Raw genomic sequence first — 14,649 nt, 5'->3', positions numbered from 1 at the left:
TTCACAGAATCGCCGTCATAGACCTAGCCGTGGGTTCCCTAGGGGCGGAAAACTGATGCAGCCCGCAAACACATGATGTTCCTAAGGCACCCGAGTGTAGCGCCTGAGACCTGATCCGAGCATACTGAGTTATTCACGATGCGAATGATTGGCTGACGATGCTACTTGGTATGTTATACAGTGTGGTTGTAGATTGTGGGTATTAGCTAGCATGGGAGCGAGAGGAAGGCTTTCTTAGGCATGATAAGTAAATAAGGAGGTGGTAGATGCGACGAAGCAGTACGCTGTAAACATTGCTACGCGTTACATAGACATCTCTCTGACGTGAAGTTTGTTACGAAGGGCGCACATAATATCGTCGTCAGGACGGGACGTGAGGAGAAACTTGACATTCGGTGATAGACTCGGGACCTCGTGGGAGAGGATGGACAGAAGTGCCTGCCTTCGCTCGCTTCCTATCTCCTCACAAAGGTCCAAGCGGTCCAGAACGATAAGAATGGGTCCAATGTCGAGGTATTGTTTATCGAGCGGGAAACACGGCGCTATAAACTCTTGAAATTGCTCCAGGATAGACGAAGTCCTGCAGATGGCGCGACGCCCCTTAATGTTCGAATGTAAGATAGCCCGTAGCTCCTCATCGAGGTCTGCGAGATCCCGCGCTATTGTGCTGAACATATACGTGGGGTCCGTTGATTCCTGGAAGAAGAACGATGATCCGAGCCGTCCGAGTGTATCAAAATGGTACGCGATCGTATGCGCTAGCGTGGAGTTCGCTGAGGATGAGGCGTCTGACCCAGTCAGCAGGAAGACAGTCTCCCCAGAGTGATCAGACATAGCCCATTGACATATCTTCTGCGCGACGACAGTGTTGTAAGAACTGGAATCAATCTTTCCTCTGTCATACCGCACACGATCGGCGTACGGCATGTCATTCAGGTCCATAACCATACCTGAAAGGGACGATTAGCTACGTATATCTCCTTTCGAGCAACACTTACCAACGCATTTGGCCATGCCCAGGGTGCGAATTACCATCTTAGCGATGGCGTTCATTACCCTAGTCTTAAAACAGATCGCAAGCTCCTTGAGCTTTTGCTCGTGTCGAGTGATAGCTCGATCAATGTCAGAAGCAAGATTATTCCAGTGACGTTCCGCTATAGCCGATATCAGATTGGAGAATGCCGCGACCAAGTTCGAACACTGCTTACCAAAGCCTTGCTTGGCGTAAGCTTGGATGAAAAGGCTGCATTCAATGCTCTGCGCCGCTAATGCTTCGATAGCGGACTTGACAGAGCCAATGTCGAGGTCAGGCTTGTCGAGGATGATGTTGTACACTTCGCTAAGTGTATCTACAAGGTTAAGTATTCTTGCATCGCGGTCCATTTGAGCTATAAGAATCTACGGAGGCCAATGAGTAAACATCACTACTGCCACGAGGAAGACGCGAAGATTACATTGACCGCTCCTTTCAAGGTGTAGAAAGCAAGTTTTGTGGATAGATGCGCCTGTTATCAAAGGAAAAACACAGAGAGAAAGGTCAGAACGGGTACGCCCAGGTACTCTAAGGCAAGAAGCACCTGCGCAAATGGCTCCGTGACACGAGATAGTGCTTCGGCCTTAACGAGAAGAGACTTCAAGACCACCTGGCCATGCGTTTCTGCGTCTCGAAACTCCTCGGCCGCTCGCTGTGCTCTGGCTACCGCTGACCTAAGGTCGCGAGACGCTTCGTGGCGAAGTCCAGCGGGGGAGAATGACTTTGAGGGGTTAGTCGGTTGTCCCTCGCTTTGCTTTTGGGAACGGAGAGTTGTCATTGACGGGGCTCTCGCGAGATTGCTGGTGCGGGACAAAGTGGTCGTAGCGGTAATGGTGAACTCGATCTCAGCCCCCGTGTGCCGGAAGGAAGATGCGCCGCTCAGTGGTCGTCGAATGACCGTCTGCCAGGTCTGGGTGCCGTGCTCATCACAGATATCATGCTGTGGCTTGTTATACGGGTCGAGAAGGAGGGTGCCCAAGGGTGCCCGCATGCCGCCGTAATAGTGGTGATAGTCCGACCAGACTTGGAGATCGATGTCGATGTTCCCGCAAACGTCGTAGCTGCCAGAAGTGATTGTCACGTCAGAGGGTGCGTCCGACAACATAGTGTTCATCGAACAACTCACAAGGAATCTATACAATCCCAATGAAAGTTGCCATCGTAGAACTGCGCTGCCGCCTTCCTAAGTGTCTTCCCGATTTGGACTTTCAAGATGAAATTATGGGTGAGATGAAGAAAATGCGAAAATTCGGGGAGACCAAGAGCAATGACATCTAAATCGAAGGGGCGCAAGTGTCAGTAAGGTGCGCTGATAAGTGGGAAAGTCATGTCGAACGTACTTGTCACTTGCACAAAAAGTCGAGGTGACGAGCCAATACTTAGCAAGGCTTGGCTGCATAATCGGATCAGCCGCTTCCATCGTATATGTGCTAAGCACCAACCTGCAATGGCGTCGGCAAAAATCAGAAACAGGGGGATTCATGACGAGTCACAGTTGACGAACGGAGGTTGCAAGTCGAAGACTGACTTTATTCCCGTCACAACGTGCCCATTTGCATCACTTCCACCGAGGGAGTTTTAATTTTTCGGACCTAAGTGTGCATGTGTAAAAGTCGAGGATGTTGGGCAGCCAAAGTGTGGGGTGGTATAAAGAGACCGAGCGTCTAGCGTTTTGGGCGCCTAGTTTGGCGCCTAATAAATCAGGTCCATGATCCCCTTCACATAGTAGAGTAGTTTGGGGTGTATCTCGATCCTGCATATGAAGGATACAGGTTTTACTTGCATGGATAGTCGAACACGAGATTTCCCGTAAGTTGGCAGTTCTATAAAACTCACAATGTTGCATCAATATTTTCAGCGTAGCACATTGGTGCAGACAACTGAGCGACGGTACGTTAGCGCGCACTCTTCGGACCGTAGCAAAGCATCCATGCCGACTTCACCTGCATGGCCTGATTCTTGATGGTAACGTTGACATTCGCACGGCAGGCACGCCCAGTTGGTCGCCCTCCGTGGAAGTGCTGGGTTATCAAAATGACGTCCATCGTGAGCAGGCAGTATATGATGTCAAACAGGGTCCGAAACGTTCAGAACTAGGGCACGCAGCATGAATAGATTCCGAGGACAACGAACAAGCGCCGGAACGTTCGCCATGTGCTGGAAATGAACACCAATCGCACAGTTCCGAGCTATCGTGGATCGATAACAATCAACTCTCCAATGCACGCTTCATGCCTCCTCCCCTTCTGTGACGGGCGTGGAGCTTCCACCCATGCTTCTTCTATACCGCTCAAGTAAGCTTGAAGAACGGCGTGTGTCCGTTGCGGCAGCACCCTTCTCATTCTCTACGACTTGGCGTTCGTGCTGCTCTCGTGCTCGCCGCCGGCTCAGAGTTTCTTCCTTGTCAGGAGAGCCAGCGGTGAGCAAGCACCAGAAGATGGACAAGGAAACAATGGCGCAGGCAACGCCAGTAGGCACCTTCGTCGGGGTATCCGTCTGGTCAAAGCACATGATCAACAGTGCAGCCAGGAAGAGAAACAGACTGTTCGTGGAGCCATCAACACCTGTTTTACTCAATGTATGGGGCGGGAGCGCCTCACCTCCACATCAGGAAGACGTAAGGCAGACTGCAGATGATCGCGAGTCTCTCAATGCCGTGTGATTCGCGAAAGATACGCTCCAGTATGATGACCTATCACAAGAGTATGACGGACGTGAGCAATCTCAAACGGGACAAGGCGCGGAGGGCTCACAGCTTTGAGTGGCACATCAGCACCTTTAGCGCGGTATTGTTTGAAAATGGCGAGTCCAACAATGATGCTTCCGGCGCTCATGATGAGCGAGCAGTACGTGAGGATGGTCACAGCGGCGTTGTCGCTGAAGTCCAGGAAGGGGACACTCGTGCTGAGAAGCACAGTCGCCTGAAACAAGTGTTAGTCAAACCTGGCTTGTGCCGCTCCGACTTACGAATAAGATTCGTCCTACCAGCAAGTTCGAATCACGGATGCTTGAGTTCACCTTGGTCACGAACGCATCGTATCGGGCGGGACTAAACTGGTGACGGAACGCGTGGAGTTCTTCTGCATAGACCTGTGCAGAACGAAGAGTTAAGGGCGCGAAGAGGACCATCGCCCAGGGACGCTGATATGTGGGAGGCTTCTGCTCGTCTTCTACTCTGTACGCGTGGAAATATTCATAGTTTTGTCCATAGTGGCTCCTCCATAGGCCCCGCGCTATACCGGATCGTCAATGATGAGCGCATGGGTGGATCTGATACTTACCATGAAGATGCATGAAGCTCGCTAAATACAGCCATGAGCACGTCGTACCGTTGTGTATGTCTTACAGGCGTACCAACAATCCACGACGAGTGTAAATCGGCCCTGCCTGTTCCTGAGCCTTCGTCTGTGATCAGAATTGAGTTCTGATTTGTATCGTCGGCAAGGGAGAATCCTTACGAGGAAGTTCTTTGACTATGTTAGTCATTCTCTCCAGGTCCTCAGCGTTATAAGGAGACGTAGTGACTTTGGATATTGCGACGTCTGTGGATGGTAAGCGCCGTATTTTGCGCGCTGAGTGTATGCGACTTGCCTGCCGATGCGTGCAAGAGATTCGCAGCGAGCTCGGCTCTAAGCTCCGTGGATACAGCAAGCGTGCTGGGAAATAGTTGGCAGTGCTTCCTGTGGGGGCATTGAGAATTTACTGAATCATGAATCATGAGACGGTCAGGACTATCTTATGTAGATTGTGAGAGGGCTTTACATACTTCCAGGCATATTTTCGAGATCAGCTACCAGTACTGTGCTTCGGTACCTAGCAAAGACTCAGACATCGGCACAGACCACGAGATATCACCAACATGAGCTGCTTTGGTCGACGTGTTCACAGCCAGCTGATAAGCAGTCGAACTCAAAGCTGTCCACCCAAGACACCGCCCTGGCGTCGTTGCTCGCGAAGTAGTAACCGAGACCTTGTTCACCGCTGGGAGCGTTGCCCAGCGCTATATACCATTTGCTGCCATCGTCTGTGGACATTTTGGAGCGCTGCGACAGGAATAACTCTGTTAGGCGCCGGGCGGAGTCGCATAATTCTGCGCATATATCGCGCACTGTGGCATCTAGGTACGTGCAGAGGCGCTAAGGACGTTTACGGGCGATAAGCAACGGCCATGTATGCACTCATCCTTTCCTCAAGTGCTATCCGCGACTCACCATGTCGTGATTATATAAGTAATGCCCGCCAGCCGGGTGCTTGTATCTTGCCCACCCGGCGGGTATTGGTGCCGGAGTACTGCTGCAGCTGCATTAGACAATGCGATATCCGGGAGGGAATAGAGAACAGCTACCTAGGGCCGCTTGTTGTACCTGGCAGTACTGGCGCCTCGAATCTATGCTTGGCGTCCCGAAGGGGGCTGTCGTCGGTGGTTGAGGTAAGGGTCAGTTTTAGGTTAAAACCCGCGAAGATGCCGAGGCGCACAAAGAACGATGCCGGTCGTTGGCTCTCGCCAGAGCTGTGGGGGTTGTAGGATGTAACTTGGGGATACCCATGAGTGCGCTGTTGCGGTTTGGACGAATGCGGAGTGCTTGCGGACACCCGATGAGCTTTAGAGCCGTGGCGGTGGTGGAGGATGGAGAGGTTGGTACGCCATCACGCTGTGGGCGTCTCCTCTGATATATATGTTCACGATAGAACGTGGGTGAGGCATGTAGGCCTGCTGGAGCGAGCGCTCGCGACCTCGATGAGATACCTGAGTTATCTGTGAAGATGGACTACGATGCCCTCCGAGGTATAGGGGGTGCAAGTTGGATGTAAGTAAGCGAGCGTAAGCATGGACGCGAGCGGCGAGCCTGGCCGTGACAGAGCTAAATGAGCGGGACCACGCGCGTCGCGCGACCAAACACACATCCTTGCATCCTGACCGCCCCCCAACACCACCGTAACAATTTATCAGACAGGGCGAGACAATCGTGGGCATCTCGTGCTCTCTTGTCTCTATGTTGCTATGTCGCTCAAACTCTGTCTGCGTCTCTCAGGCTGCTTCACCTCATTGCATCTAGGGTTCTGCCTCTTCAACGTTTTGCTTCTGTGCTCGAATGGGAAACATTGGCAACTTCGCAAGGTAAACTTTGGCTCTATTTAGACCCTGAGAGGAACACAGATGCAACGTTGTGCATCTCCTTGCGCGCACAGTCAGCGCGCTTGGCCCGACGATCAGGCTCCTGATGCATTATGCTATTCTGTCATGGTGAACCTGATTCCCGTCCTTCCGGGATCATATTAGATCAGCAAAACAATCTTTGTCGTGACCTGTGGCGACCACCGAGCGCGCCTGAGCATATGCTTGTGGTGTGGTATAAAGCTCAGCTGTGTTGCAATAAACGCCATTCCAATCTCGCCCGTTTCTCCCCCTCTCGCGGCTCGTCTCTCGTCTGGCTCCAAGCGTATACGACGCGCTTGTCCCCCACCTTCCTTTGATAACTAAACTCAAAAATAAGTCGTGAAATGCTGCGCCTCCTCCCCGCCGTGGTGGCCTTCCTCTCTTTCACCCAGGGCGCCGTCTCCCTCCGCCCTCAACACCACACCCGCGCCGCGCACGACCTCACCATCCGTGCTGACGCGCTCGCCAGCGCGAAGGCGGATGTCGAGAGCTTCCTGGGCTCAGACAAGGGCGACATGATCCGCTCTGCGATGTTCTCCTCCATTAGAACTAGGTACGCATTAAATCCAATCCCCCAAAGTCCACTTCTGTCGGACACTGATGGTCACACCGATAGCTGGGAGCAGGGCACCGCTGCTGGCGGCGTTCTCGAGTACGACAACCCCGAGTACTCCGTGTTTGGCAGCGCACCTTTTTCCAACAATGGTGCCGAGACGCCTCTGATCCCGCTGCAGTTCGCTCTGAGCGCTGCTGTGCGTCAGACCGCTGATGGGCGGTTGAGCCAAAATATTGGTGATGCGCTCGATGGCGCCGCTCTTGATGGCGCCTCTTCTGGCTCTGTTGTTCTTATGGGCACCTTCACGGACGTCGACCGCAAGGAGTACTGGGCTAACGCGTCTGCGCGTGAACTCGACTATGTATGCGGATAAGGTTTTTCTTGTTTCGCCTGTTGAACGGGCACTCATACAACCGTGAATTGATAGGTCCTCAATGTCGCTCCCCGCACTTCCACCGGTGCGATCTCACACCGCGCCGACTCGAAGCAATACTGGTCAGCTGCCCTTTCTGCTGACTTTGAAGGTTTTTTGATGCTGATCGGCGACCACAGGGCGGATGGCGTCTACATGGGCTTCCCCTTCATCGCATACTACGGCGCTGTCACGAGCAACCAGACGCTCCTCCAGATCGCGTACGACCAGTGCCGTCTCTACCGCGACGCGCTGCTCATCGACGGGCCCACCGGCAAGCTCTGGGCGCACATCTACGACGACAGCACGAAGACATGGAGCGACGAGGGCATCTGGGGAACCGGTCGGTGGTCTCGGGCTCTGTACTATCGGACGTTCTGCCTGCTGACCGGTTACATGTTTTAACAGGTAACGCCTGGGCCGCGCTCGGTATTCTGCGTGTTGCTGTGACGATCGAGAAGACGGAGCATGCGCAGCACATGACGAACCAGACGACCGAGCTCTATGCATGGGTCAAGGAGATCCTCGACGGCGAGTTTGCCGCCATCGTACGTACCCTCTCTCGTTTGCCGCTCTCCACTCCTCCCCGAGCTTATTCGTGCTCTCGACAAAAAAATAGAACGACGACAACCTCTTCCCCGACTACATCACCGGCGGCCCCAACTTCTCCGACGCCGCGACGTCCGCTGCGCTCGCCTCGGTCGCGTTCCGCGCCGCGACGCTGCACCCCGAGACGTTCGGGCTGAACTACACGCTCAAGGCCGACAAGGTGCGCCAGGCGGTGCTCGACAACCTCACGGAGCTCGGCACGATCAGCCCGATCGTCGACCCGCTCGTGTGGGACCAGGTCGGGACGCTGTCGACGGAGTCGCAGGCGTTCGGGCTGATGATGGTCGCCGCGTGGAGAGACTGGGTATTCCCTCTCTGATTGCGTTGAGGGCGATTGTGCTGTGCAGCCATATAGTATTTAATCAACGTCTTTGGTGGTATTTTTAGCTAATTTATGATAGTGGCCGTTTACTACTTATTGAGTCTGCACGGCGAGAGTGAACGTGTAGTAGTCTATCTAACGTGAATAGCAGCGTTTTGTTAGCGTGACGAGCACGCGGGTGTGAGTGAGCAATGGATTCCGATTGGGTTTCCCACCCTCAATTGCAAGGACCACCGAGCTTGGCCATTGCAAATTTGTATTTCCGGATAGCAATGGGGCTCGTTAGTATGAGCTGGGCTTAAGCCTGGCTGGTGGTGTATGCATTTGTGCTGGATGTAAGACATGGCGAATTTACGATGTCATTCAGCGATGCTCTTCAGTACAACTTAGATGTCATCTCGGCGGAGGGCAAGGATGGAGGGGGTGTAGAGATGGTGAGATGGCGAGTTGACGTGTGGGGATTGTTGCCGTGATGGGTGCGTGTATTGTGATTTCGGGTGCACCACACGCTCCAGCTAAACCTTGCCCTCGTCCCCAACGCTGCACCCGTCCCCAGCCAGTCCACAGGCGTATACCCTAGCCCAGCCAGCATTCCACACCCGCCGCTGACGACGCCGCACTAGACGCGCCTGCCCTCCACCCCCGCTTCCTTCCGCCGCCATGGCCCCCAGTCTCAAGCAGCGTCTCGCCGCGCTGTCGACTGCCGCCACCTCCCAGCCCCCTTTCTCGCAGGACGCCGACCTCTTTTCGCCAGGCGGTAGACGCAAGATATTCAACGCGCCGTGGCGCCGCAACACCCAAGACTCCTCCGGCGGCGAGGAGTTGTCCGGCAGAACACACGACAGGGTTCAAGATGTGATGGACAAGGTCATCTTCCAGGCCGGCGTTGATTACGAGTTCGTCTCTTTTCATCGTCTGCACCTCTCCGTTGCCCTTACATCTGCGCTTTGATAACAGAACACGACCGATGTACGCGAATGGCTTCAGTGATCTAGAGCCGTGTGCTGATAGTTAATGTAGGGTTATAATGAACGCATCAGGCCTTCCTGACCCCAAGGAAGTGTCGTATGATATTCTGCTGACGTGAGTGTACTCTTGAAGTATCTAACAAGCTCATCCTCTAAACGCACTTCTAGACGGATACTGTCCTACCTCGACCTGTATGGTGCGCATACACCGGTGTCATCACAGCACATCGAGGCTCACTAGCATCCAGTGGAGTCCGACTACACCGTCGTGTTCTTTGCCGCGGGAGGTCGCCATACTCCGAGCTGGAATTGGGTCTGGAAGGCATACCGCAGCCTGAGCCGCAAATACCGCAAGAACCTCAAACGTCTGGTGAGTAGCATAATTTGCAACTGTGGGGCTATCTGACTGATATCCGGTAGTACATTGTCCATTCTTCCTTCTTCTCGAAGAGTATGTTTTCCTTGCTTGCGTCATCGTAGTGTGTATTGATCCCATCTGCAGTGCTTTTCTCCCTCGCTGGTGCCATCATAAGGTGCCATCATCCGCGACTCCACCATTCTGATCTAACACCACGCCACACAGTCCCAAGTTCTTCCGCAAGATCGAGTATATAAGCACTCTTTCCGAGCTCGCGCGGCACGTTCCCTTGACTCAGATCGACGTGCCGCCTGCCGTCTACCAGTACGCATCGTCCCCGATTTGAAACGCTCTATCTTACATCTGAATTCTGCTCTAGGGAGAACTCGAAGCAAGAGAGACAGATTACCCTTCCCACTCCACATCGCTCGAATGTATTCGGTGTGCCTTTGGAGGAAATTATGGGCTACGATGGCGAGAAAGGCGGGATACCACGTGTCGTGAAGGATGCTATACAATATCTACGAGAGTTTGGTGAGTCTTTTCACATGATACTCCAACAGGTTCCTGACTATTCATCGCGCGTATTAGGCCTCAACGAGGACGGTCTATTCCGTCGGTCGCCAAACTCTGTGCTCCTGAAGCAGGTGCAAGATGCGTATGACCGAGGTACGCATTCATCGAGGAAAATGGTGGTTGCCATCTGATCATGTGGTCCAGGTCAAGTCGTGTCTCTTGAGACCTTCAATGATCCTGCGCTGGCTTCCGTGCTCATCAAGAAGTACTTGCGCGACCTTCCGCAGCCCATATTCCCCGAGCACCTATACCCAACTATCAGACGGTGTCCCCAATCCGCGGACGAGCAAGATATGGCCGGCGTGGAGTACATCAGGAACCTTCTCCTCCCGCAGCTCGCTCCGTGCACATACATTCTCCTCAGCAACGTTATCCGTGCGTACCGAGGTCCTGGTCCGAGAAAGCACAACCTGACCGTTCCATCATAGATCTCATGCACGACGTCTCCCTCCGCGCATCTCAAAACCGCATGGACGCACACAACCTCGCCGTCGTTCTCACCCCCAACCTCGTCGCGGGCCAAAACCCCATGCGCGACGTAATGATGTGCGCCGTCCCCGGTCCCTCCCTCGCCTCCACCTCCGCCCCCACCATCGCCGCCTCCCTATCGCCCTCCTCCTCCTCATCCAGCGGCTCCCCCGCGACCGCCTCGTCCTCGCCCACGCTCGTCGGCGACGCCGTCGAGGGGCGCAACACGCTCGGGAGCGTCGTCAAGCTGTGCATCACGCGGTACTACGAGATCTTCGACGAGGTGCGCGATCCTTCCGAGCCCGTGCGGCGGCCGCGCGGGGCGTCCTCCGAGTCTCCTTCACCGACGCCAACACTTTCATCAGCGTCTTATGCCTCGGGGTCGCTCGACAAGGCGGGGGTGATGAACGGAGCGGGGGGTGGGGGTGGGGTGAACGGGTACGGGGCAAGCGGGTACGGGGCGAGCGGGGCGCCGGTCGTGGGCTCGCGGCGGCGGCCGCAGACGACGACGAACGAGACGGATCCGGCGGACCCGATGAACAGGCTGAGCACGGGGAGCTGGGTGAACGCGGGCGGGCGGCCGTTGAGCTATGGGTCGGATGGGGAGATCGACGATTCGATGCTGGTCATGCCGATTGGACCGGGGGGTGCCGCTGGGGGTGGGGATGGGGACGCGGCGGCGGGAGGGTTTGCGCGGGAGAACGGGAACGGGGCCGCGGGGAACGGGTCGGAGATCACGGTGAAGGGGAGGGCAGTGATGGAGGAGCGGGCGGGTGGAGGTGCATGGGATACTTGGGGCCGTTCGGCGTCGGCATCAGCGCAGGCGCAGGCGTCGAGCTCAAATTCGAACTCGAATGCTACGACGCCAACGCAGACGCATCCGGGCCCGGTGACGTTTCCGTACAAGCCACGGCAGCGCAAGGCCTCGGCTCCCGCTCCCGTTCGCACCGGCCCCGGCTCTGGCATGGGCAGCAGCATGCACGGCGCCCTCCAGAGCCCAGGCTCCATATCAGCAGCGAGCTCAGGCGCTCCCTCGCCCTCGCCAGGGGGAACATACACATTCTCATACGCATCCTACACGTCCTCGCGGAGCAAAACGAAGACCAAGGCGCGGTCGACGATCAGCATCGACCGCGGGTCGCACGCGCTCGGGAGCGGGCGGGGCTCGATCTCGATCGGGCGCGGGGCGCTGCGCAAGGCGGCGGGGGCGGGGGTGGAGGCGGTGGGGATTACGGCGTCGGGGTTTTTTACGCCCGAGGGGGCGCCGCCTGTGCCGGCGGTGCCGTCTGGGCGGGTGGGGTGATGATTTCGATGAGGGGTGGAGGGTGGGGGTTTACGATTTGATTTGATTTGATTTTTATTTGTAGGGTGTTTTTTTTTGGTTCGGTTCGGTTCTCGTGAAGCGTGCATGTGGTTGACGGGTGCAGAGAGACTGCTGGGAGGGGTGGGGGTTTTGACGGAACTTGGGTGTGGGATGTGGGATCGGGGACATCGGGTGTGCTTTTTCGTTCTTCGATTTTTACTGATCTCTTTCTTTCTTTCGCGCTCTCTTGTTGCTTGTATGCTCGACTTTCTGGTAATATGCAGGATGGATTCTAGACCTTTTACTTGACTGCGGCTGAGCGGTTGCTTGAACCTCGCTTTTTGGCGGTCGCTGGCTGGCTATTGCCATTGCCATTGCCAATGCCCATTGGCGCGGGCACTTCGGGGGAGATTAGCGAGACGGAGAGATTGCAGACTCTGCGTTGCTGCCCCCTGGACTCCCTGACGATCGAGTGGTAGGTGCCGCAAGTCTTCGGTTTGGAAGGTTGCTTTTCTGTTTCTAGTTTCTGCCACAAAAGAGCAGCAGGAGCGCATGGGGGTGTTGCTGGGCAACCGGGGCTGCTGCGGATGCGATGCGTTCTTCCTGTCGTCCTGGCTACTTACGCGTCTTTGTCCCCAGAGACGAACAAGAACTGAAGCTGGAAGTCTCCGTTCGTGGGAAATCCGTAATTGTGGTGGGAACGGATCGCGTCGTTGGGCCAATCCGACGGCTCATTCGTGGTCCCCTCGTCGTCTGGGCCATGCAGAAAACCGTGCGGAACAGGTTCTGCTTCTGTTTTCCACTCCACTGTCGGTCGTCACGAGAGTACTTGTGCACTTCTTGCGTGGCAGCCAACGCGAGAGAGTGAGAGACGCGAAAAACATATTGGTTTTTTTCAACTTGAACTTGCCCGCTTCGCAACGTTGCAACGACTACTCCACTCGAGAACCATGGTCGCTGTTCCTAATCCGGCGGATACCCATTGTGCCCCCTATCGTAATGGCTCTGGTTCTGGTTGCCCCAGGTATAAGAAGGGGTCCGTTCCGGCGAGACGAAGCGGTCTCTCTCTTCAAGCTCCCTCTCGCTCTCTGACACTGCACGACTGCGTCGAGTAGCGTCTGTTTGGAACTGGTTTCCTCTTTTCTCTCTTCTCTGTTTTCCATCCATCAACTCTCGGGATCGGCGAACTCCATTCTTTCCATCCGTCCTCGCTCTCTAGCTCGGCCTAGCTAGCTTCGCTCTTATTTTTCTTTTTCGTTCCCACTACACGCGTATCTTCTTCAGCACTGGTTGTTTTTCTTCGCAACAAAATCCAGCACGACGTTGTTTGTTTTTCTGATAAGAAGATGATCCTCTCTCGTGCTCTCTGCGCGCTGGCGCTTACCGTCGCTGCGTCTGCGGCGCCCCTCGCGAGCGTCAAGCGTGACGTTGACGCGTCCCTCGTCCCTGCTTTTGGCATTCAGGCGGGTACCAACCCCGATGGTGAGTTTACCGTGTGCTTGCGCACCAAAGTATGTCTTGACTAATTCTGCTCTACAGGCACAGGCAACTGCGACGGTGTCACAGGCGCCAACGGCCAGGCCGTCCAGATCCCCTGCCAATGCCCTCCGTCGAACCAGACTTTCCTCGCCGTACGTACCTCGTCTCTTGCTCGCCTCCCTTCCTCGTACTTACTCACCTCCCGCTCGCCAGTCCCTCAACGCCAACGTCGCCGCAGGCCAGGCCGTGAACAACCCCTCCGTCAAGGTCGCTTTCCCGACCGACGACAGCACCGCGTCGCAGCTCGCGCGCCTCAACGCCGCCACCGTCACACTGCAGAACCTCAACGGCACAGGCGTCGGCTGCCCGCAGGCGGCGACGACCTGGTCCGCGCTGCAGCAGAAGATCTCCGCGGGGGGCACCAACGCATCCAACGCGGCGCGCCAGGCGGCATCGCAGGCTGGCACGCCCGCGCCCGCGCCCGCGCCTCCGGCCGCTGCTGGCGGTAACGCCTCTGCGAGCTCCAACTCCTCGTCCGCAGGCCCGGCTGCGATCAGCAAAGTTGTTCTTCTCAACCCGGACGGCAAGAACTCGAACGCGTCTGCATCGTCTGGGGCCGGCTCCGTCTCTAGCTACGGCGCTAGCTCTGGTGCGGGTGGAGAGGCCTCGAACTCGAGCTGCTCCGCCGGTGCTGGCTCTGGCTCTGGCTCGACCTCGTCGGCGTGCATGCAGTGCATGATGAGCATGATGAGCGCCGGCTATGGGTCCTCGTCGTCGGGTATGGCTGGTGGCATGGCCTCGGGCATGATGGGCTCCAACGCATCTTCGTCTGGCATGGCCTCCGGCATGACGGGCGCGGGCTCCAACTCCTCCGCGTCGGGCATGGCATCCGGTATGATGGGCAGCAACTCCTCCGCATCCGGCATGATGGGCGCAGGCAGCAACTCCTCCGCGTCGGGCATGATGTCGGGCAGCATGTCCTCGGGCATGATGGGCTCCATGTCGAGCATGAACGCGACGATGGCCTCGCCTGCGTGCATGCAGTGCATGCAGGGCATGATGAGCCAGATGGGCATGTCGGGCGCTGGTTATAACTCCTCTTCGTCCTCTGGCATGGCCTCCGGCTCGATGGGAGGTTCAATGTCCTCGGGCTCGATGGGCGCTGGCTCCAATTCCTCTTCATCCGGCTCCATGGGCGGCTCCTCCAACTCCTCGTCCTCTGGCATGGCCTCTGGGATGATGAGCGGCTCCCAGTCATCGGGCATGTCCTCTGGTTCAATGGGCGCGGGCTCCAACTCCTCTTCCTCCGGCATGATGGGCGGCTCGTCCAACTCCTCCATGGCCGGCGGCGCCTCGTCCGGCACGCAGTGCTCCAACGCGACGATGTCCGCCTGCTCCGCGTGCGCG

General features: G+C 56.2%; 6 protein-coding genes across 6 annotated transcripts; 5 read left to right on the top strand and 1 right to left on the bottom strand.

The window, feature by feature from the left end:
• Positions 1–303: 303 nt before the first annotated feature.
• Positions 304–5,067, bottom strand: CONPUDRAFT_144053 (uncharacterized protein; the record flags this gene model as incomplete). The annotated part of the gene is made up of 17 exons (XM_007770378.1): positions 4,889–5,067; positions 4,828–4,846; positions 4,492–4,713; positions 4,388–4,438; positions 4,315–4,335; positions 4,001–4,266; positions 3,787–3,954; positions 3,634–3,725; positions 3,321–3,575; positions 2,870–2,913; positions 2,374–2,475; positions 2,160–2,307; positions 1,578–2,094; positions 1,455–1,505; positions 1,209–1,398; positions 999–1,154; positions 304–950 (listed from the first exon to the last, which is right to left on the bottom strand). Exons 1-17 carry the CDS (start codon positions 4,892–4,894, stop codon positions 304–306), a joined length of 2,955 nt encoding a protein of 984 aa, XP_007768568.1. The 5' UTR covers positions 4,895–5,067.
• Positions 5,068–6,535: 1,468 nt separating this feature from the next.
• CONPUDRAFT_153701 (Six-hairpin glycosidase) lies at positions 6,536–8,087 on the top strand (the record flags this gene model as incomplete). The annotated part of the gene is made up of 6 exons (XM_007770377.1): positions 6,536–6,744; positions 6,808–7,108; positions 7,175–7,242; positions 7,300–7,502; positions 7,568–7,707; positions 7,779–8,087. The coding sequence occupies 6 exons, from the start codon at positions 6,536–6,538 to the stop codon at positions 8,085–8,087; spliced, it is 1,230 nt and encodes a 409-aa protein (XP_007768567.1).
• A 359-nt stretch (positions 8,088–8,446) lies between these two features.
• CONPUDRAFT_153700 (uncharacterized protein) lies at positions 8,447–8,713 on the top strand (the record flags this gene model as incomplete). Its single annotated transcript, XM_007770376.1, has 2 exons — positions 8,447–8,524; positions 8,606–8,713. 2 exons carry the CDS (start codon positions 8,447–8,449, stop codon positions 8,711–8,713), a joined length of 186 nt encoding a protein of 61 aa, XP_007768566.1.
• Positions 8,714–8,750: 37 nt separating this feature from the next.
• Positions 8,751–11,825, top strand: CONPUDRAFT_165366 (uncharacterized protein; the record flags this gene model as incomplete). Its single annotated transcript, XM_007770375.1, has 12 exons — positions 8,751–8,986; positions 9,048–9,059; positions 9,111–9,173; positions 9,227–9,255; positions 9,307–9,428; positions 9,479–9,509; positions 9,561–9,591; positions 9,642–9,740; positions 9,796–9,950; positions 10,008–10,085; positions 10,137–10,367; positions 10,421–11,825. 12 exons carry the CDS (start codon positions 8,751–8,753, stop codon positions 11,761–11,763), a joined length of 2,430 nt encoding a protein of 809 aa, XP_007768565.1. The 3' UTR covers positions 11,764–11,825.
• A 160-nt stretch (positions 11,826–11,985) lies between these two features.
• CONPUDRAFT_82191 (uncharacterized protein) lies at positions 11,986–12,727 on the top strand. Its single transcript, XM_007770374.1, has 3 exons — positions 11,986–12,034; positions 12,065–12,238; positions 12,286–12,727. Exons 2-3 carry the CDS (start codon positions 12,144–12,146, stop codon positions 12,629–12,631), a joined length of 441 nt encoding a protein of 146 aa, XP_007768564.1. The 5' UTR covers positions 11,986–12,034; positions 12,065–12,143; the 3' UTR covers positions 12,632–12,727.
• Positions 12,728–13,109: 382 nt separating this feature from the next.
• On the top strand, positions 13,110–13,614 carry CONPUDRAFT_56658 (uncharacterized protein; the record flags this gene model as incomplete). The annotated part of the gene is made up of 3 exons (XM_007770095.1): positions 13,110–13,245; positions 13,303–13,394; positions 13,456–13,614. Coding segments are annotated over 3 exons (387 nt in total), but the record flags the coding sequence as incomplete, so codon positions are not given.
• Positions 13,615–14,649: the final 1,035 nt, after the last annotated feature.

The sequence above is a fragment of the Coniophora puteana genome (genome assembly GCF_000271625.1).
Source record: "Coniophora puteana RWD-64-598 SS2 unplaced genomic scaffold CONPUscaffold_6, whole genome shotgun sequence".
Taxonomy (NCBI): domain Eukaryota; kingdom Fungi; phylum Basidiomycota; class Agaricomycetes; order Boletales; family Coniophoraceae; genus Coniophora; species Coniophora puteana.
Note: the sequence above shows the minus strand (reverse complement) of the source record. Positions and strands in the feature narration are given on the sequence as shown.

Coding starts and splice junctions, on each gene's coding strand:
- CONPUDRAFT_82191 (XM_007770374.1), top strand. CDS start 12,144: ATGCCCATTGGCGCGGGCACTTCGGGGGAGATTAGCGAGACGGAGAGA. Junction 12,239..12,285: donor GACTCCCTGACGATCGAGTG/GTAGGTGCCGCA, acceptor TTTCTGTTTCTA/GTTTCTGCCACAAAAGAGCA.